Genomic DNA, 22,535 nt, shown 5'->3' with positions numbered 1-22,535 from the left:
TAATAAACTGAGGAGGTTGTCATGTTTAACACTTTTGACCATTAATATCCTTTTGCTTTAACAATCAAGTTTCTTACTACTTTATGAATTACTTATTAATTTTTTCATGGCAATACTAATTTCTCCTAACTAACTTGCCTTCTCAGGACTTGAGCTACATTCCCTATTGGGACAATGACCCACCAGACCAGTGTCCTGAGGGGGTGAGTGTGTGCTGGGGAAACACTGCCACTCTACATGCTGATATGGCTGTGTGTGTGTGTGTGTGTGTGTGTGTGTGTGTTCACCTAGTTGTATTCACCTAGTTGTAATTTTACAGGGCCTGGGTATCATATTCGTGTGGCCCCGTCTCCATATCTACACACATCCAACTTTCCTTTAAAACTATGCACACTCCTCGCTGACACCACCTCCTCACTCAAACCATTCCACACCTCCACACATCTTTGTGGGAAACTATATTTCTTCACATCCTTCAAGCATATTCCCTTGGCTATCTTTTTACTATGCGATCTTGTAGTTCTATTTAAGTTTTCCTCTCTCAACATCATTTGCTCATTATCCACTTCATCCAGTCCATTCAACAGTTTATAAACCTGTATTAAATCTCCTCTTTCTCTTCTTTGTTCCAAGGTAAGCAAATTCATTTCTTTTAATCTCTCCTCATAGGTCATTTCTGCCAATTCCGGAACCATTTTTGTTGCCATTCTCTGCAATCTCTCCAACTTCCTTATATGCTTCTTTTTATAAGGGGACCAAACCACTCCAGCATATTCCAATCTTGGTCTAATTACCGTACTAATTAATTTCTTCATCATATCTTTATCCATATAATGGAAGGCTAATCCAATATTTCTTATCAAGTTATACGTTTCTCCAAACATCTTATCAATATGAGCCTCAAACTGCCCATGGTCTTGTATTATCACTCCCAAATCCTTTTCCTTTTCCACCTTTTTCAACACTACTTCTTCACCCATCTTATATGTGTGTGTGTGTGTGTGTGTGTGTGTGTGTGTGTGTGTGTGTGTGTGTGTGTGTGTGTGTGTGTGTGTGTGTGTGTGTGTGTGTGTGTGTGTGTGTGTGTGTGTGTGTGTGTGTGTGTGTGTGTGTGTGTGTGTGTGTGTGTGTGTGTGTGTGTGTGTGTGTGTGTGTGTGTGTGTGTGTGTGTGTGTGTGTGTGTCATCCTGTTTGTATATAGCTACATAAATCAAAATAGTTTAAATTTCTCACGTATTTTTGCTCTTAAAATATATTTTGGCTGAAGCCTAAACATGAAATTTGAAGTTGTAGTTGTATATTCAGATTTTTGAGGAACAGTTTATACCTTACAATTGTATTTTGCATCAGTTTGCTTTTGCCAGTCACTAATTTGTTATTTTTACACTAACAAAACTGAGGGGATATCAATCTGAAATCTTACAGGAGCCTCCAGTCAACAGCACTATGTCAGTGCATGCAGGTGATGGTGACACCTTGACTGGGGTAAGACTGATGAAAGAGTAGCTGCTTTGAGAAAGTAGAAAAATTTTAATCCAAGTTGGCTGGGTTATTTATAGATAAGTGTGATTTGTGACTCTAATAGCTATAATAATGTAAAGCAGTAATTCTGGAAGGAATTTTTCTTGCATTAGTGTTCATTTTATAGCTGTAGCATTAAAAATCCTCTCTGTTTTGTGATAATGAAACTGTGTGTCTTAACACTGTTCACACACATAGAGTAGTTCTAACCCATGCTTCAATCTTTTCTCTTTTTTTGTGCTGATTAGAAACATTAGTACACATTAACTTATTAACTAGTAATTAGAGAAGAATTTACTAATGCTTATAGCATTTTTACCCTAGAGTTTTCTGTGGGTTCAGGGATTTCCACACTGTGGCACACACATCTTGTAGCCAATCTGGCCTGTCAATATCGACATCTGTGTATCCTTAGAAAATGTAGGATGTTGTGGTAGTCTCTGCAAGGTTATTAGGACTATCAGGAAATATCTGCAGAGAGTAACAGAAACCAGGGTGGAAAGTGCATCTATGGTAGGAAATATGTACTCTATGATGTGAAAAAGACAATTTGAAAGTATCCATTACCTTACAGAGTGACAATCCAACTCCATGGAGGAAGAGTAGCCAACATAGGGTAAGGAAAACAAATGGGTTGCTGGACCCATGGTGTATGCTCGAGCTACCCTTCCTTCAGTCTCATAAATCCTGTATTTTTGTGCTTTATAAAGGCATATGCTTGGTATCTGCAATGATATGTTTGCATTGCTGCACAAAGTATTCCTCATTCCCGTTGTGAAGTCTAATACACAATTGGATGTTATCATGATGTTTAAAGTAGCAATTGTGATTTGAAAAGATTACTTTCTTTCCAGAGCATACATTGACATTACTTGGTCTGAATGCCAAACATGTCTTGCCTGCTTTCTTTCAACCTGTTTCCATGCCAGTGGTCTTTTATATTCATGTGATCAGCTATTCTTACTAACACAAGTTATCTTGTACTATTTACATTTCACTCCACCCATACATCAATTGTTCTAATATGTCAAATGTTCTTTATATATAAAAATTATATGATCCAAACTTTACCTCCTGCAAGAAGACAAGTCATTCATTCATCTCCATACATTGCCCACATGTACATACCATTCCAGCATTCACCGCCAGATGTAAGTATTCTATGATTTCCATTAAAAATACATTTACAAATTTACACCATAGTTATGCAGATTGCACTAATATACTATTTTTGTGGTGATTTTTGTATAGACTCTTTTCTATTGTTTGTTTTATTCTATTTTATGTTTATTTATTTATATAAACATGCAACATCTTTTGCCTGCATATGTCACACTTCAGCTCACCATTTTGGTGGACTCACAGTTTAGTTAATCAGAGACCATGACATACATTCATACCATCATTCAAACACTGATGTTCCTTCCTGTGTCATGACCCTCAACAAGAACAACAATGCTCAGTGTTAGGGTCTGCCAGCCTTGGCATTTTCTTGTAGCAGTAACGGTTGGTTATCATCTTCCTGACCATTATCATGATCATCCTATGCAAAATACACTTGCATGTTTACTGTATGACTACTTACTTAATATTGTTTTCCTATCATTGAAAATGTCAGAGTATTGTAACCTTGTGATAAAACCTTTCTATTTTCGAGTTCTGATAAATTAACCAGAGTTGTTTATTGTTTTATATCAATGATTCAGTAAGAACTGATTTGGAAAGTTTTGATTTTATTTTAACAATGTTTGCCTCACACTTCCAAGTAATGCTATTAAGACAGTCACTTCCATGACTCACTGTCTTCACAATGAACCTTAAATAATTTGAACTTTACAGAATGAAAGTCCTGTAGCTTCACAACCTCAACACAAATCAACTTTAGTAAGTACATCATTACAGTATTAGTGTTTCCTCTCACTTAGTCTTGGTCATAGAATTTCGTTAGTTGCAAATGCTGCAGATTAAATTTAAATTTAATGAAATTGCCCAATAACTGCAAAATTAGAAAGGGCAGATAAATCATTCTAATTGCTTATTACTATTTTTGTTAGACTTTGCAACTCTTGTGCCATGTGAGCAACAACTTTTATGCTTGAAGTCACTCAGTGCCAGGCATGCATACCTTCCATTGCAGTTGAGAACAGCAATGGCAGGTTTTCTTTTCCTTGGCAAGCCGTTAACCTCTACTGTAATGATGATGTTAATTTGGCACCACTCTCTCTCTCTCTCTCTCTCTCTCTCTCTCTCTCTCTCTCTCTCTCTCTCTCTCTCTCTCTCTCTCTCTCTCTCTCTCTCTCTCTCTCTCTATCAGCAGTGTTGATTTAGTTTGCACACTAGACTCAAAACAACAATAGACTAATGGCAATATTGTATCCAAGTTATGATTTATACTGATGCTTTAAGGGTTAACATCAGTCAAAGCAGATCATTTTGCTACAAGAACAGTTATTTTAGTTTACAATGACAGTCTCAGGAATATAGACTGTCATCAACTTACACTGACAATCACATCACATGCTTCAATATTGAATCACATATTGCTCCTCATATTTGTTTTCTATTGCATTACAGTTATCAGAAACCCAAATAATTTACAGATATTTATATCAATGATGGTCTAGTGCTCAAAGTTTCTTGGTTTAATATTACAGACCTGGACTCCGGTTCAGCCAGCAACAGACAGCAAACAACAGCAAGTGAGTTTTCAATTGCTTTTATTTAATTATAAGTAAATGTATAGCAAGTACTTTGCAGCCTAATTTATTTCACTAACTATTTTCCATATCAGTTCATAATCTTTAAAACATGTTATCTTCATGGCTGACTTTTTCAGTTGCATAAATGCATAAAACTAACAATTAGATGTAAACACATGAGCACTCTAAACAAATGGCTTTCACTCAGACTGAATGTACAAAGTAAGTGGCAGAAGACAAGCTAACAATCTCAGAAAAACCATCTATACCATAAAACATAAGTGTTGAATAAATAGTATTCATATGCAGACAACACACACACCTCAATTTTGGCACAGCTAATTATATGTATACAGGATGAGATTTACCTTTAAGAAGGCTAAGACAAGATTTTGTCTTGTTTTATCATGGAACTAAAAGATAATGTCATCTTTTACAATGGACTACATGGATTATGGAGGCAGTATTCTTCCAACCTTGCAGCCACAGACTGCACACCCAGCCATGCCCTTTCACGGGAGACATGCCCTACAAAAAAGTAAAAATATACTTCAGATTCTGAGCAGCAATAGAATAATTTTGTTACATTTGTAAAAATAAAATCATCAATTTATTCAAGTTATGTAACATTCATCGTAAGTGCTTTGTATGCTTACTGCATTTTTCATTTATGTAAATCAGCTTACATTTCTTTTGCTTTCAAAACATGCTTCAAAAATGTAATATTTCAATATTTTTATCTTAATTGCTTGCTGTCTAATAACACTATATTATGTTAATTTTTTTCTGTATGTGTGTATGCTTTCTAGCAACAAAAACATTTCTAACTTTTAAATCTTTCCTATCATCTATTGTGTTCACTTCATGGACATTTTAATGTAAAAATAAATATATACTTCAGAACTGAAGTATCAAGTTATACGTGCGCTTGTATCTCAAAGTATGATATATAGAGAACTTAAATTTTCATATGACATTGTGAATTTTCTCATACTGGATCATGTTAGTGTGAAATACTTTACAGGTTTATAAACTTTAGTATTTTCTACACACTTAATGAGTAGTATATTCTAAACTAGAATGTTTTGGATGGAAAATGAAATTGCATGTGAAAAGATATCTTTGTTATATCTTTGTTATCATCCTTTTTCTCCTGTCCTGCCCTTCCCTCCCTTACCAGCAAGCAAACACAAATCCTCCAGCAAAAATGTCAGCCACAGTGCTCAGGAAAAGGAGCACTGAACCTCCACTTGCCCCACAGAATGAACGTGTAACTAGGATCAGACAAGGTCAGACAGACCAGGAAGAGAACAGGGAAGCAAGGCAGCCACAGAGGATAAGAACACGGAAAGTAGACAATGATCTTCAGAATGACAGAAATTCTACAGATAACAATACAAAGAACATGCAGGAAGCCAACGATGCACGTCCACCTATTAAAAGATGGCGGAGCAGGGATGAAACAAATTCTGTGAAACCCAGGGATGATTTGACAGACAGAAAAAATATATTTCAGAGAGAAAACAGCCGAGATGAAGAGCGTTTCAGGCAGGAAAGAGAAAAAAGGGAAGAACTGAGAAATAAAAGAGATGAACTTAGGAGAAGAGAACAAACTGAAAGAGAAAAGAGAGAGGAACAACGACGGAAGGAACAGGAAAAAGAACAGGAAAGCACAAGTTCAATAGATGATATACGCAAAAGACACGAGAAAGAGAGAGAAGAACTAAGAAGATTACAAGAAGAAAGAGACAGACAGGAAGCACAAATGAGACAGAAACCAGAAATGAATGAAAAGGCTGAGAAAGACAAACAAACAGAAGTTAACAATCAGAATAAGCCATTTTTAAGAAAATTTAGTAGACCTGAACCTGAAGAAGTGTTGAGGAAGAACAGTCGACCAGAGCCTGAAGAAAGAGTGAGGAAGCCAAGTCAACCTGAGCCTGAACGAATGATAAGAAAAACAAGCCGCCCTGAGCCTGAAGAGGTGCTGAGAAAGACTAGCAAACCTGAGCCTGAAATGTTGAGGAAGACCAGTCAACCTGAACCTGAAGAAAGAGTGAGGAAGGCAAGTCAACCAGAGCCTGAACGAATGCTGAGAAAGACAAGCCGACCTGAGACAGAAGAAGTGCTGAGAAAAAACAGTAAACCAGAGCCTGAGGTGTTGAGAAAGACCAGTAAACCAGAACCTGAAGGAGTAGTGAGGAAAACTAGCAAACCAGAGCCTGAAGAAGTGGTGAGAAAGACAAGTAAACCTGAACCAGAAGGATTACTAAGAAAAACTAGTCGGCCAGAACCAGAAGGAAGGCTGAGGAAAATTAGTAGAGAGTCTGAACCGGTACAAAGAAAGACTAGCCAACCTGAATCTGAGAAAGTAGTTTTACGAAAAGTTAGTGGCCAGGAAACATCAGAGGTCCCCAGAAAGACAAGCAATCAAGAACCTGACAAACTGTGTAGAAAAATTAGCACTGACCAGTTGAAGAGAAACAGTAAACATGAGCCTGAGGAATTACTGAGGAAGACAAGTAAGCAAGAGAGTGATGATGAAGAGCCAGAATGCTTGCAGGACAGAGTAAGTAGGTTTGGTGTACAGCTGAGATCCAGGAAGCCGTCAAACCCACCACCACCTAAAGGACCCGTTCCCTCTGAAAGTGAAGAAGATCTGGCTCTCATGAATGACAAGAATAAGTTGTCTAATATCAAAAACAGATGGGAGTCAAAAATACAAAACGAAAATGAACAGAGAGATAGAAAGCGAAGTTTGACCCAAAAACCCAGTAAAATGGAAAATGAAACAGATAGGAAGGAGTCCATCATAGAAAACAAACCAGAAAGTAAGGATGAAAAAAATGAAACAGAGAAGAAGAAACCCAATCAAAATGTCCAAACAGCTCCTGGAAAACAGCAAACACCAGGTCAAAAAGACACCCAGAGTAAAGAAGACTTGCAAGTTCAAAAGGATCCTTCAAATAAGCCAGTGATGCATCCTACAGATCAGAAGGAAAGAAATACACAAAAACTAAAGGATAAAGGTGAAATAGACCCTCCACCTAAAGTAAAACAAGGTCTATTTTTCCAAGATGTCAAATTAAAGAAGGCTAAAACAAGTGTCCCTGAAAAATCTAAACCAGAGAGCAAACAATTTCTCGAAGAAGTCAAATTACGGAAGGTTGAAACAAAACCACGTGCTGTTCACCGTGTATGTACCAACAGAAGGTTCTCTGCCCCTAATGCTGCTTCATAACTCAACTAGTGTGTGAACCTGACCAGTGGCTTGCTCATGTGACCAATAATACACCTCAATTACACCTTTTTAAAACCTTATAGACATTCATAACTCTTGGCAAACATGTACACCACATTAACCACTTCAACTGGAATAAAAGAAAAGGCACTGCATACAACAGCAAACTGTATGAGATCAAACTGCCCAATGCTACAAACTAATTATTAACTTACACCAGAAAAATAAGTAAATAGACACATGCATCAAATAATTTATAAAGTTGTTTGAAGATAACATACTTTTATAATTGTAATATTGTGAATATAAGGGGAAATCTTATCTTGCAAGGTATGTTTTCCACTATACTATATCATTCACTTTTCTGACTATTGAACTTCTTATGCATGGATTATTTGTACAATTCTGCTATGCTTTGTTGTGTCAAATGTAATGCTGCCACACATCAATAACACAACACATTTCCTTGGCTATGCTTGTACAAACCAAACCACATTATTAATTGAATTTACTTAAAAATATTTGTTCCAGCTCATTCTGCTGTAAAATATTGCTTTAGGATAATCAATGTGTAATTTGAAAGAATATGATTGATAGCTTTGCAACATGGGCATGCACTATCAATTCATATTCAAAACATAATCCATAAAGCATGTACAGTTTGAGAATCCCTTATTTGGAATGATTAAGACCAGAAGTATCCAAGATTCTAGATTTTCTTTTTGACTTCAGACTGCAGTGTAGTTATAAGAAATATGCTCAGTAAGAATGGTTGATAGGAGAACGATGTAGGAAGAAGGAAATGTCTCTGAGGACTGAAATGCATCAGTCAGGAGAGGCAAAATATCAACTTAAGATGGAGGTTTCACAACATTTATTCCTTAATTTTTGACAACTACTTTTGACTCTGTTTAAGAACTGGTGCCAATCCTTAAAAAAAATAATAATGAATAATAATAATAATATGAAAAATTACCATACATACCTCTTATTGTTGTAGATTTCTAGGTATGAAAAGTGTCAGCACTCAGTAACTTGTAGTCTTTGAAGGTTTCTAGATAAAGGATTCTCACCCTGTAGTCTCAAGAGGACTAAAGAGTCATGAAGAAATTGTGTCTCAGATACACCAGGAAATTTCTAAAAAATATGCAAACTTACTAATCCTTTTTCTTGTTTTTTTTTTTTGCAGGTAAATAGTGTAGTAGAGTTCTCAGATGATGAGGATGACCTCTTAGAAGAAGAAGAAGAAGTAAGTATTTATCTTTACAGTCACTGTTTGATGTGTCCATTAGATGATTTAAGAAATAATATTTACACATGAAACAGATAGTCTACTCCTATGTAGATTTTCACATTATGTAAAGATTTTTTAAATACAAACAAAACAAAAAAAATGCATTTCAAATAATGAACAGCTATGACACTGTAATGACAAGTGCCAAGGCTGACAGAATAGAAACTTCTTACATCATGTTACTCCCTTTAATAAATTACTAGTCTTACATTGAAGAAGTTTATGTGTAGTTGTAACATGCATTATTTCCAGCATAATAGTGTTTATGAATCTTGACAAGTTGCAGTTTCCTGGAGTGACTACAAAAGTCACTGAATTGTGTGAGCTTCAAATATGATTTTTTTCTCTTCTTCCAGGGAATATGTATTTACTGCTTATGTTAAGATATCAAACTTTGCTTTCATCTCTATGCACTGAATGGTTTGAAGAAACAGCAGTACCATACATCAGATCTGATAAAGTTTCAAGAAAAATCTATCACATATCGGTTTCCTCTATGTATATTCTCTACTACAATATATGCTTTCCTTTCAGATAAATGGTTAGATTTATAAATGACAAATAAATGAATGTAATAGATCAACTATTTAACATCACAGATATAATACTTTAAATTCATACTCTACAATTTGTTTGAATTTCATCCTCATAATTCATATCATCATCATCATTATTATCATCATTGACTTACTTCACTTCAGTGGAAGGTCATGAAAGAAATGTTTTTTGGCTTGATTCCTTCTGTGGTCATTCATAATTTCCTTCCTTCTGAGGTGCTCTTCCAAAGCAGGAATAGCATCATTATCATTATCACTATATGAAAACAGTTTGTCAGTAACACCAACATTACTATTAAAGGAAATACAATCTCAAGACAATATGAAATGCATTCCTTGTACATATGTTGCTTGTTCATAAATTAGTGACTTCATAGCAATAGTTCATGCACAGTTCTTCATGTAAAGTGAATGAATTGTTTCAAGACAATTTTGTTGATGTATTAGTATCTAAGACCATTACATTTAGAAGAGAATAGGTATGAAAGATTTCAAGTTATGTTTGCTGTCTCTGATTCTGAGTAAGTGAAGAATGTGCCCACAACCATAATTCCCTGAACCCGGCAGAATGAAAATATTAACATTCTAGATGACTAAAAACACATTACTGTTTAAGAAAAAAGTAATAATATTTGAAATTGATTAATATATGATTAATGTGCTGCTTACAAAATTGAGAAATCCTTTATATTGCAAGTAATATGCAAGTGTTGCTACTTATTATCGATATTCACTTCTTCAAATATGATTCTTCAGAGTGAGGAATCTGATACAGAATCAGAGTCAGACGACTCAGAAGAGGAAACAGATGAAGACGAGGAAACATCAGAAGAAGAATCAGAGGAGGAGGAGGAGGAGGAGGAGGAGGAGGAGAAACAACCAAAAATAGATAATAAGGCTAAGAAGACTGTGAGTGAAGGATTAGAATTGTTTAACAAAATTCGCAGAAGCCTGTATAAAAGCTTTAGTAGTCTATTGTTTAATATGCTCTAATAATTCATTCTATTGCTCAAACATTATTTTCTGGTGCCAAAACTATTTTTATGAAACTGCTATTTTTCTTTGCAGAAACAGTTGAGGCACCTTAAAATTAATACACATGAATGATAAACTGATATTAACTCAATTTTTCATAAGTACATGCATACATTTTTTGCCCGTATGACAATACCAGTAACCACTAAACTTGAAGAAAGAACTATGTGTCTTAACTAATACATACATCAAACTGTAATCCTGACTGGTTTTTGGCTCTAAATGATCTATGCTATTTTAATTCAGTGATTTAAAATTTAACAAAACTACATATGCAGATGATTTGTTTAAGATATCCACATCAGTTGGAATAATGCTGGCTATTCAAATTTCAGTAGAAGTTAGTATCCCTGTTTTCAACGGTTGTTATTACAAATCACACTAATTAATGTGTAGGGCTCACTGATAGCTCTCGTCTGACTGTTCATACTTAAATTAAATGCGCCATTTTCTTCTGACCATCGAGACCTGCAATCAAAAAGCTTTCTAGATGCACAGTCTAGTACCTCTTTGCATACTTTTATAGATGTGGATGGAGGCTGCTTCTATTGGCTCAAATCATACTATGCTCTTCGTATTCACAACATATTACTGTCTCAACAGTTACCATACTACTAATACTGATATTATTTTATCTGTTCCTTATTTTTTCTTTTTTTCTATTTTGTTGAGTCAAACCATATGGTTTTTATGGCATATGCAGTTTGTAACCCGACATTTTCTTCTGCTTTCCTGAAGGAGAGAAAGATTTTCTTCAGTAGTACTCTGTCAGATGCCTCAGCCATCAGTGCACAAAGCAAGCTTACTCACAAAGATGCCCATGTAGAGTTGGTATAAAACTCTGACCATAGATACCTAATATTCCCTAATATGCTCATCTGGTTTACCATTACAAACTCTGCGGTATAAAAGAATAATACATAATACATATTTATTACTATTATCTGTTATATCTCTTCCAATGCCAATTTTACACTAGATATGATGTCTTTATAAGTTTACATAATTGCTCTTATTTGATATCATTCTTACCACTTGTATTTACTTTTCCAGGAACCACCACAGCCCACTCCTCAGACCAACACTGCTGTAAGTTAACCTCCCTCTAAGTACAGAAACAAGAGAGAGAGAGAGAGAGAGAGAGAGAGAGAGAGAGAGAGAGAGAGAGAGAGAGAGAGAGAGAGAGAGAGAGAGAGAGAGAGAGAGAGAGAGAGAGAGAGAGAGAGAGAGAGAGAGAGAGAGAGAGAGAGAGAGAGAGAGAGAGAGAGAGAGAGAGAGAGAGAGAGAGAGAGAGAGAGAGAGAGAGAGAGAGTATTCAAAACATATTATTAATCTTTGGTCCTGAAATTTAAGTTTTGTAACATCCATAAATGTGACTTTTTAGTTTCAGGTGAGTTGACTTTCATACTTCTTGAATTGTAGTCTAATCTCTAAACTCTTCACTTCTCAGGTTTTTCATGGAGTTTATCTTTATAGTGGCTGGTTAATGTAACTTGGTTTTTACAGTTTGAGGAAGTTCCATGGTGGGAGGAGCCATCAGCTGAAGAGGTATTGATTCCTGTGTATTACTAAGATGATATACATTTGCTTCGACATGTTGTTATTTCTGATGGTCTAGTATCAAACTAAAATGACACAAGGTTTTGGGAAGTGCTATCCTGAAGCATTCCAGAAAAAAAAAAAGTTTTAAGCTTCACCTTCTTTCAGGATGAACCAGAGTTGATTTGGGACCAGTCTACAGATGACATGATCACTCAGGTGCTAACTTAGACTATCATTTTTTACCACATTAATACATTTAAGCACAATGTAAACTCACTTAACCATAGCCTACATTCAAGAACACTTCTCTTAATTCCAGACCTGTAAGTGTTAATTTCTTTTTCAATAATTCCCTTGCTTCTTTTCATTAGTTTTCATTAGTATTAGTATGTATATAGAAATAGGTAGACATGACATTCCTGGTGTGACTTCTTTCCAGGAACTTGGCAAATTTTTCACTTATTAATTCATATCACCCATAAACACATCCTCATTAAAATTTCAACACCATCTACCTGCGTCTCCATTCCACGTACTATTTAATACTTTGTGATATGCTTCAAAAGAGTGGCCTTGATTTAATACCAATACAAATGCTGATAAGACAAGCATCCTTAATTTTACTTCCTTTCACTGACAAATTCTCCTTAACTGTGCTGGATTCTTTTGAGCTTTGAACTATTCATCTCTCTTAAGTGTGTCAGGTAGCATCATCCTTTATGTGAATTCTAAGCCCTGTAGATGTGAAAAATTTAAGCTTATAATATTTCTGAATGTATGTATAGTACTGTGCAGTACATAATATAGTTCATACATATTAAACTACATTAATATTTGCTAATTCTAAGCTGTTGTGATGGATAATATTGAAACATTACCACAGCAACACAAATCATAATAATAGATGTGATAAAAAATTGGTATAATATTAAGTTTGATAAAGAATCATTCCATTTCAAAAGATGTCGTAACCTAACTAACTAAGCAGTTTGATTTAATTTTCATTAAATATTTGATATAATATGCTTCCTCGAGAGAGAGAGAGAGAGAGAGAGAGAGAGAGAGAGAGAGAGAGAGAGAGAGAGAGAGAGAGAGAGAGAGAGAGAGAGAGAGAGAGAGAGAGAGAGAGAGAGAGCTGGGGATGTTAGTAGCAATAGTTTTGCTAACAGCTTACCTTCCCATTCACAGTCTAACAATGCCCTGGAAAGTCCCCTTCCATGGTGGGAACAGCCTCAGGATGATGATGGGGTGAGCTTTACCCTCTCAGCTTTCTATAATGCTTACATCTTACAGGAATAACATTATACCTGCAACACAAAATACTTATGTCACTTCTTTACTATACTGCACTACAAACATTATGACTTTATGCCACTCTGTCAAAATGCTTGGTATAACATGCTTGCTGGAGAGAGAGAGAGAGAGAGAGAGAGAGAGAGAGAGAGAGAGAGAGAGAGAGAGAGAGAGAGAGAGAGAGAGAGAGAGAGAGAGAGAGAGAGAGAGAGAGAGAGAGAGAGAGAGAGAGAGAGAGAGAGAGAGAGAGAGAGAGAGAGAGAGAGAGAGAGAGAGATAGTAGCAGTAGTTTTGCTAACAGCTTACCTTCCTATTCACAGTCTAATAATGCTCACCAAAGTCCCATCCCATGGTGGGAACAGCCTCAGGACACAGGGGTGAGCAACTGTATTTCTTTATATACTACTCTGATATTGCAGAAGTGATATACTGTTAATGCAATGCAAGGCAAACTACAGAGCTCATAATCATGCCTAGAAGAAGTCCTATATTTTAACTTCCAAACATTTAAGGGGAGAGGACGGATTGTTGCTGATCCAACACTTAAAGGCTCAGCATAACCTGACAGCTTTTGAGAGAGAGAGAGAGAGAGAGAGAGAGAGAGAGAGAGAGAGAGAGAGAGAGAGAGAGAGAGAGAGAGAGAGAGAGAGAGAGAGAGAGAGAGAGAGAGAGAGAGAGAGAGAGAGAGAGAGAGAGAGAGAGAGAGAGAGAGAGAGAGAGAGAATTAATATTTCCAGCTTTGCTAACAGCTTACCTTCCCATTCACAGTCTAACAATGCTTTGGAAAGTCCTGTTCCATGGTGGGAACAACCTCAGGATGCCAGGGTGAGCTTTATCCTCTCAGCTGTACTTTCTATATTCTGTAATACCCAGATCTTCCTGAAACAGTGTTTTACATCTGCAACAGAGAGTCATTTAGTTATTATGATGCTGGCTATTCATATTTTGCCATTTTTGTATAATGCAATAATACATTTCAAATCCAAAACTCCTTACAAATAACTTGGCTAATATCTCTTGCATCTGCTTTATTAATAAATCACCTAAATTTATCTGCTTTATTAATGTAATTGAGCTTCTTAAGCAGTAAAGTTTTTTTTCTGTGTTTGCCTTTCATATTCTTATTTTGGTTTCTAACATTAACAGGAATGGAGTCCAGGTTCACCAGTTTTCAAGAAAGATGTGTTTGAGAGCATGGTAAGGTCATCAAAGAGACTTGTTATTTCTTAAAAATCTTGAAATTTTTTTTTTCATTAGAGTTTAGTAATAAATAGCTTAGGATACTAATATGTTCACTCCACTTATACTCCCTAAATCCTATATTTTTCCTGAATAGTCTAGAAAATTTATAATAGACACTGTGTGGTATGTTGCAGCAGAAACACAGCTCTTCATAAAGAAAGTATGATATTTAGATTTGCAGTTTGCACTTAGAGCAGCAATTTGCTCTTCTAGAGATAGATTAGTGCAAGACTGATCAAACTACTTAGACAGATTAATCAACATAACTCAGTGTATTGTGGCCCATGTGTTGATGGCACATGAGGTGGTCTGGCTGTATTCGCTATATCAGTACAGCAGTATCTTGGCAAACATTCCCTCAATGACAATGATAATAATAACTGAGAAAAATATCACAAATAATGAAAATAACAACAATAATAAAGGTTTGATATATCGTGAGTATTATGAATAAACATATGATTGTAAATAAGGAAGAAAACAGTGCCAATTAATCTGATTTTTTTTTTCAGTGATTACATCTCATCCTGTAACAGAGTTGGAAAAATAGGCATTTTTTTCTTTTCTCCCAGGTCTTAGCCAGAGAATGACGTCTATGAACTTTGGTCTCTAAATCTTTTTCCATGTATTTAGCCATTTTCAGAACCTGACACTGACTGAAACCAGTCAAAGGAACTGTTTCAGTAAATGCCTTAAAACCTTATTTTTACCTTCCCTTGAAACAGCATTTTCCCACAAATACTACATCACGTCAGTAATATTTTACTGTTTAATGAAATGCATAATTTCATCTTCAGCAAAAAAAATGAGTTTTTGAATGCAATTTGTAGCATTGTAAAAAATTTTTATATATCAAATAATATTTTTATCAGACTACTGCAATGCATTCCTTAACAGTATAATAGATATTTCCACTTCTGAGTAAATAACCTAAAATATTATTACATCTCTACTTTTACACCACTTCATGCATCACTATCACAGGTATGACATATCCTGGGAGAACCTTGCATTTCCAGAATACATGTGATCCTTCCATTATGTGATTGACATTGATTTGTATGTGTCTATTGGATGTTGAAATGTATGGAGTACAATTACAGAATGGCACTATACCTAGTAGCTTAGTATGCCAGGTCTCATACAAGACTGACATACATACTGGTATATCTTTGCGGGACATGGTTTTCTTGTTCTGCCCTTCTCCCCTTTTTGTCTCCCCCCCAAGTGTGATTCCTGATGCCCTTATAGTGAAGTGTTTGGTGCACATTCCTTGCAGAAGGTGAAATCCCAGCCACCACCCCCTCCACCACCACCATCATCTAAAAAACAAAAAGCAAGTATACAGCGACAACAACACATTACGGATCTAACACAAATAAAATATACAGAAAGCCGTAGAAATGTATACAATTTTTTCATAATTAAGATGACTCACCTTGACATACATTAGATCATTTTTTCTTATATTCTTATTTTTCAAAGAATGTGCAATATTTTTAACATTAATCTAGATACTGTAACATATTAAAATTAGAATTTTTGCTTGCTATCAAGATTTCAGTTTATTCACTAGGCTAACATTGACATATTTGTGCACCATTCTGACAATGCACAATACTTGATGTCCTTCACTCATCTCATGTCCTTCCCTCCTGCCACTGTAATCCTGTGTTTGTGTGTGTTTATTTACCGAGTTGTAGTAGTGTACGCACATGGTCTGAGCTGCATTCATGTTGATCTTTCATTTGTTTTCCTTTTTGTTAATGTACATTCCGCATATTGTGTGTGTGTGTGTGTGTGTGTGTGTGTGTGTGTGTGTGTGTGTGTGTGTGTGTGTGTGTGTGTGTGTGTGTGTGTGTGTGTGTGTGTGTGTGTGCAGAAATGGGTACTATTGTATGTATCACACAACTCAACTTAGTGTATGCTCATGACTCGGCTCATTGTCCTTTAATACTGTTTGGTATGAAAAGGTGATATCTTAACACTGTCAGGAAATGTTTATGTGTCCTTTGTACAAATGATGAAAAGTTGTAAGTATTCCTTTATGACATGTTTACAAGGTTACAAGATGACACTTCTCTAGCAAATAAACATAATATAAATTGGTATATTAATTTATAGGATGATGGTTCAGGACCTCCGCCACCTCCCCCAATGCCTGGACCACCACCACCACCACCTCCCCAGCCTGGGAGCCATCCAAAGAGGCCAACTTCTGTTGCCAAGAAACAAAAACTTGATCAACTTAAAAAGGCCGCCCGATCACGCCCTGACTGGAATGGACTACTGCGAGATATTGAGGTGAAGATGTTTTTACCATACAACTAACATATCTTTATTTTCTCTTTTTTTTATTTCTTTATGATGAGCTACATATGATTATCCCACAAAAAAGCATCAGACACAATTGTGGATGCCTCTCATATTTTGTTAGAATCAGTACCTTTTCACTATTTAGTTGTAGTACATACCAGGCAATGATTCTAGAACATAAGAACATAAGAAAAGAGGGAAGCTGCAAGAGGCTGTCAGGCCTACATATGGCAGTCCTTATATAAGCAAAGCTACTTATTTGCATTTATCATCCCCATCCATAAATTTGTCTAATCTTCTTTTAAAGCTCCTCATTGATTCAGCACTAACAACATGATTACTGAGTCTGTTCCATTTACATTTTACAAGGATAACAAATACATTACTGCACATTTACATATATACCATTCTTTTACTCCTTAAGCAACACAGTTTTCACATGTCAATTTCATCTCCATTTTAATTAATCTGCAGAGTGGTATTAAGCTTCGACGCTTGTCCTCCTGTGACAAAATGGACAGATCCACCCCGATGCTTCCAAACTCCAGAGGGAAAGGTGGCAAGGTGAGTTTGTCTTTAAGATTAACAGAAGATTGTGACCATTCTAAAAGATTAAGTTATTCCTTTTATAATTCACTACATAGTTCCACGTCCATATTTTATCTCCTTCCTATATGGTTATTTCAGTTTGTCTATGAATCGGAGAAGCCCATGGCCCACAATCAGCTGCTTCATGAAATCCATCGAGGTGTGAAGTTGCGTAAGGTCAAGACCAATGACAGGAGTAAGCCATGCTTCAGGGCTCTAGGTGGGTATTTGTGGGATCTAAATCATGTATCTATTGAACATGATTACCTATTTAAACTGTAATACTAGATCATGAGCCAAGTATCATGCAGAAGAATAAGCATGTATCTGTTGATTTACGTTTTGCAAAGTACAGTATTAGAATTATTCATATGATTCAATCTCCTTATCCATTTGGCTGCATGGATATATGCTTGATACTAGAGAATGGAGTGATCAACTAAAATATTCTTCTTTTAGGTGTGAAGAAGCTTCGGCGTCAACTTACTATGGAAAATATCAACAAACTGGAAAGCATTCCGTCCTCCTCAGATGAGGAAGAAGATATTGATAAGATGAGGGACGACCTGCAGGCTACCAAAGGACAACTTGAAGATGAGATTAAGAATAGAAAGAAACTTGAAAGAGAAAGCAAGATCTATAAAATTGACATAGCTGCATTACAAGCAGAAGTAAAAAGACTGAAAAGACAACTAAAAAGTGCAGGTATTAATGATCCAAAGCCAATGACTAATGGTGAAGCAGATGAAATTGTGCCAAAGTTAGAAAAATCTATGAGTAAGTTACGAATGCATGAAGATGAAGTTTTGGATTTCTCCGAGTTAGATACATTAGAGACTGAAATTAATAACCTTAAAGGTCAAGTAGATTCATACAAGAAACAAGCTGAGGACTATACAAACAAATACAATGAAGTTAACCAAAAGTTACTTGTGGCTGAAAATTCTGCTTCAGAATGGGAGCTCCGTAGCAACTATTATGAAAAGAAATTTAAGGCTCTGCAGAAGGAACAGTGTATTGAGCTCCCAGACATAGAAATTGTTGGTGTGCAGACAGATCCTATAGACTTCACTCCACCACCACCTTCATCACCAACAGAGGATGGTGATAGGAGACCTTTCCCCATGCCATCAAAATCAGGTTCCCGCAGAAGCTTTGCTTCATCAGTTCATAAAATGGAAAGCTTCAAAGAGGAGGAAGAAGATGATGATGACGATGATGAGGATGATGAAGAGGAGGAAGAAAGTGAGGAGGAATCTGAAGAATCTGAAGAAGAAACAGAAGAGGAAGATGAAGAGAAGGCAGCAGAAAAAAGAGCTATAAATGCTGCACGAAGAATAGAAAGAGACATCAAGCTGGCGACTAACAAACTTAATAATGTAAAATCCAAAGAAGAAAGAACACGAGAGGAAAGGAAAGCATTAAGGGACAGAATGACAAAATGTTGTCATGACATGAAGACTGAGCGAGAAATGTACTTTAAGACTAAGAGAGAACTTGATGAAATGGCATCAGCTTTCAAAGCATCTGATGATGAAGATGACAGTAGTGAAGATGAAGATGATTCTGATGAATCAGATGATTCTGATGAGGAGGAAATTCCTAGAGAGAAAGAAGAGGGTGAAGAATGGTGGCTTGATGATACCACCAAAAAGCCAATAAAACTTAAGAAGAAAAAGAAAAGGAAACTTGATGCCAATGGAGAAGAGGAAAAAGATTCTGAACAATTGCCTGACATACAAGAACCTGTGTGGAGTGAATCTGAGCAAGAGGAGAGTGAGGCAGATGATGAAAAGAATGACAGTGAGAAAAGATTAATAAAACTTAAAAATAGAACACAAAAGCATGAGCAAAAACATGCCACTCTCAGGAAGGGTGTGAGTGCACTGAAGACTAAATTAGAACAATCTGAAGAGTTGCTTGCTGCAGAGAAGCGGAGACGCCAGAGATTGGATGAGGAACTTCACATTATGTTGGCTGAGTTATCATAGTTTTATTGTTGGCTGAATGATGTGGAGATAAATAATATAGAAGATGGTGTATGTAAGCTTTTGTAGATAATGAAGATATACATTTATGTCAAAGCTTTCCATGAGAATGAATGGCTGATGAAGTATGACCAGTAATTGCGTGAAAGAATTCCTATAGAACTTTTTCCTTTGAATAGCTGGCACAACTGTTATTGCAATGATGTGCTTCAGATTCTTTGTGATATAAAAGGCCATATAAATGTGACCAACAAGTAACTTCACTGCTCTTGACTAACCCTCCTTCAAAGTAGCATTGGGTGGAGGCTAGTGCTAATGGCCAGTACCCTTTGATCTGCTGGCCCCTCAATTCCTCACCTTGTTCTTCATATACATAAACTTATGTAAGGGGAAAAATAAATTGAGATATAATGGATGTTTATAGTTTTATTTAATATATTATATTAAAACTTTGAATATAATGTATGTGTGTATGTACTGTATTTCCTTGAGTATAGGTGCAGGTCTGAAGGCCAGATATTCAGATAAAAGCTTGGCGGGTTGAGCAAAACACATGGATCAAATTTCTTGGGTTGAAAATCCAAGAATCCTAACATAATATGAAGGTAAAAGTGGTAGTACACATTTCATTAGTTATATAAAATATAGCTCAATTATCAACTCTCTCTCTCTCTCTCTCTCTCTCTCTCTCTCTCTCTGCAGTTTCTTTGCTTTCCTCCTCTTCCTCTTTTTCCTTCTGATTAGGCCCTGTCATCCTGCCACTCTGCCAGTCCTTATTCGGACCACAGTTGCGGGTTGTCATCATAGCACCCTGTGGAGGAGGGGTAGACGTAATGTGTATATATATATATATATATATATATATATATATATATATATATATATATATATATATATATATATATATATCACAAAGCAATATTCGTTCTCATATCAGTTTCTTTTTTTCCTATTTCTTCTGTGCGGGCTTCAATTCCATGCTCCTCTCAGTCCCCTCATCAGCTGCCCAGCCAGTACCGCCCTACCACCCCCACTGTCCCGGCCACGGCGTCATCAGTATGGACCACACCACTCCCTAGGTATTGAGGCTGGACAAACTTTTGCTTATTGGGATGAGGTGAGCGGATATCCCCAGCTCCTCCTCCTTTTCCTCCTACTGGTGCTGTTGCTCCTTCGCCTTCTATTTTCTCACCTTTTCTTTCTTCTTTCATTCTGCCTCCATATTTGTAGTTTCTATCTTCTTGAAGGTTCGGCCTCAGGAGTGACAGTGACGCTTTAGCAGTGTACAGTGTCCTCGTGAGCAATAGACGACAATGACACTTTGATACAGGGCTGACTCCCAATTGAGCTTTGTATACTCGCAACTTCTCTAGTCATACTGGGAGCTGACTGTCTGACACTTGTACTGTAAATGTATGACCCTAAATTAGATAGCTGAGTGGATAATTGGATACGGGATACCCAAAAATATCTCCTTAATCTTAACATTAATAAATTGTACAAGAGAGAGAGAGAGAGAGAACTCTTCCCTAAAAATCCACTTTAGTGCCCTGTCACCGTTGTCAGCCCGTCTTTCTGTGTCTTGTCCCCCTCCCCGGCATGCAGGATAGCCACTTCCGGGGTGAATTCTATTACCTGTTCTAATTAGCGCTACCTGTGACGCTAATCTCATTAGGCTTTCAGACTTATGAAATGGAGAGAGAGAGAGAGAGAGAGAGAGAGAGAGAGAGAGAGAGAGAGAGAGGATTTTTATCCGTAGGTACTAGACTAGTATATAGCTACTAGTAACATATCTCACATAGCCGTTTTGTGAAAGGCGAATTTTTCTCCCACTAAACCGTTATCGTTCTCGTGTATCCAGACGAGGCAATCAGAGGCAATTAAAGTTTGGTTAAGATTACGAGAGAAAGGGCGCGAATGGAAGACGTGATTACATGTGGTTAGAGATGGAGGATGGTAGTCGTGTGAAGTGATTGATGGCAGGTGGTGGGGACGTGTGAGATGGTGAGAGGCTGCGTGACAAGCCTAAATGATGGAGGGCTGTGGCTGTGGTGACCGTGGCGTGGGAGGATGGAGGAAAGAGGTGTTCCTTGTCGAATAAGTACAGAATGATGGAAAGGAAGTTAGAGAGATTACTTGTCCAGATTAATCCGTTATATTAAGTCTACATATAACGTACCGTCATTCACGTTGATGTGTATCTCCTCTTTTGCTAAGATACATTTTTTCTTCCTCCTTTCATAAGCCTCTCGTGACGAATTCTTGTAAACCCAAGCACTCGTCATCAGCAGCGGGAGGCGAGCAGACAGTGACGCCGCCAAAAGCCATCTATAAGAGTTTTCCGTCACATTGCCCGTCCGTCCTCTGTGATGGCAGAAGTTTAAATTGCAAAAGTTGATAATTCACTGAATGCCGAGTGAATGGACCGTGTGATCCGGGAAGGGGAGGGGATGGAGACTTTAAAAATTACACGGAGCAAATTTAGTGATTCTCTACAAGGCTATGAATCCAGTGTAATTAACTAGAGGATGAGGAGCGGAGGCTGGGAATAGTGTTTGCGTTAAGCCAGGGCGTAGCAGCGGACACGTGGCTAGGAATAGAAGGGGGAGGGGGAGGAGAACGCAGGACGCTGAAATAGACTTACTGCTCCACCTAAGGACGGCGCCGCGGACGTGCACCTTGTGAGGCAGGAAGGCTAATCACTTAGTTAACGAAGGCTCAGGAAACTGTGCTGGAAGTTCAGAACATTGGGAACTCGCTCGTTATGCAACTGTGTGTGTGATTCACCTCCTCGGTCGTCTGCTGGTCACCCAGCCAGTCTTCCCCATTACGGAGCGAGCTCAGAGCTCATAAACCGATCTTCGGGTAGGACTGAGACCACAACACACTCCACACACCAGGAAAGCGAGGCCACAACCCCTCGAGTTACATCCCGTACCTATTTACTGCTAGGTGAACAGGGGCCACACATTAAGAGGCTTGCCCATTTGCCTCGCCGCCTCCGGGATTCGAACCCGGACCCTCTCGAGTGTGAGTCGAGCGTGCTAACCACTACACTACGCGGTGTGTGTGTGTGTGTGTGTGTGTGGCAGCTAGTGAGAATTATTACTTAACCTCCCCCTTGCTCCCAATAGTCACTCCATTCTATTGCATACAAAATATAAGCAATTAATTCCTAAACATAAATCACCGAATGTTTATTATCCACTTAACTCTTAA

The 22,535-nt window shown here is 37.2% G+C and overlaps 1 protein-coding gene and 1 long non-coding RNA gene across 23 annotated transcripts in view; one reads left to right on the top strand and one right to left on the bottom strand.

Annotated features, from left to right (window-relative positions):
- Nucleotides 1-19,731, top strand: part of LOC123503394 (trichohyalin-like) — a 53,611-nt gene extending 33,880 nt beyond the window's left edge. The window contains exons 4-24 of one of the 21 annotated variants that reach the window (XM_045253116.1): nt 147-203; nt 1,426-1,485; nt 2,096-2,137; nt 3,361-3,405; nt 4,176-4,220; nt 4,681-4,758; nt 5,401-7,416; nt 8,651-8,710; nt 10,069-10,221; nt 11,401-11,436; nt 11,854-11,895; nt 12,055-12,105; nt 13,078-13,137; nt 13,503-13,559; nt 13,951-14,007; nt 14,329-14,379; nt 15,704-15,760; nt 16,549-16,728; nt 17,215-17,304; nt 17,428-17,548; nt 17,788-19,731. In XM_045253116.1, the coding sequence (XP_045109051.1) occupies nt 147-203; nt 1,426-1,485; nt 2,096-2,137; nt 3,361-3,405; nt 4,176-4,220; nt 4,681-4,758; nt 5,401-7,416; nt 8,651-8,710; nt 10,069-10,221; nt 11,401-11,436; nt 11,854-11,895; nt 12,055-12,105; nt 13,078-13,137; nt 13,503-13,559; nt 13,951-14,007; nt 14,329-14,379; nt 15,704-15,760; nt 16,549-16,728; nt 17,215-17,304; nt 17,428-17,548; nt 17,788-19,319 (4,890 nt within the window). In that variant the 3' untranslated portion in view covers nt 19,320-19,731. Of the gene's footprint in view, nt 1-146; nt 204-1,425; nt 1,486-2,095; nt 2,138-3,360; nt 3,406-4,175; nt 4,221-4,640; nt 4,759-5,400; nt 7,417-8,650; nt 8,711-10,068; nt 10,222-11,400; nt 11,437-11,853; nt 11,896-12,054; nt 12,106-13,077; nt 13,138-13,502; nt 13,560-13,950; nt 14,008-14,328; nt 14,380-15,703; nt 15,761-16,548; nt 16,729-17,214; nt 17,305-17,427; nt 17,549-17,787 lie in introns of those variants that run through there. The other 20 variants (XM_045253115.1, XM_045253117.1, XM_045253118.1 and 17 more) reach the window with 20 other exon arrangements.
- Nucleotides 13,063-22,195, bottom strand: LOC123503400. 2 transcript variants are annotated; one of them, XR_006674455.1, is made up of 4 exons: nt 21,961-22,195; nt 21,496-21,680; nt 13,937-14,080; nt 13,063-13,196 (listed from the first exon to the last, which is right to left on the bottom strand). It is a non-coding gene; the product is annotated as an uncharacterized LOC123503400 (long non-coding RNA). The 2 variants fall into 2 exon arrangements; XR_006674454.1 differs by lacking the exons at nt 13,063-13,196; nt 13,937-14,080 and adding an exon at nt 19,495-20,127.
- Between the last annotated feature and the right edge of the window lie 340 nt (nt 22,196-22,535).

The sequence above is a fragment of the Portunus trituberculatus genome, chromosome 14, assembly GCF_017591435.1.
Source record: "Portunus trituberculatus isolate SZX2019 chromosome 14, ASM1759143v1, whole genome shotgun sequence".
Classification (NCBI taxonomy): Eukaryota; Metazoa; Arthropoda; class Malacostraca; order Decapoda; family Portunidae; genus Portunus; species Portunus trituberculatus.
Note: the sequence above shows the minus strand (reverse complement) of the source record. Positions and strands in the feature narration are given on the sequence as shown.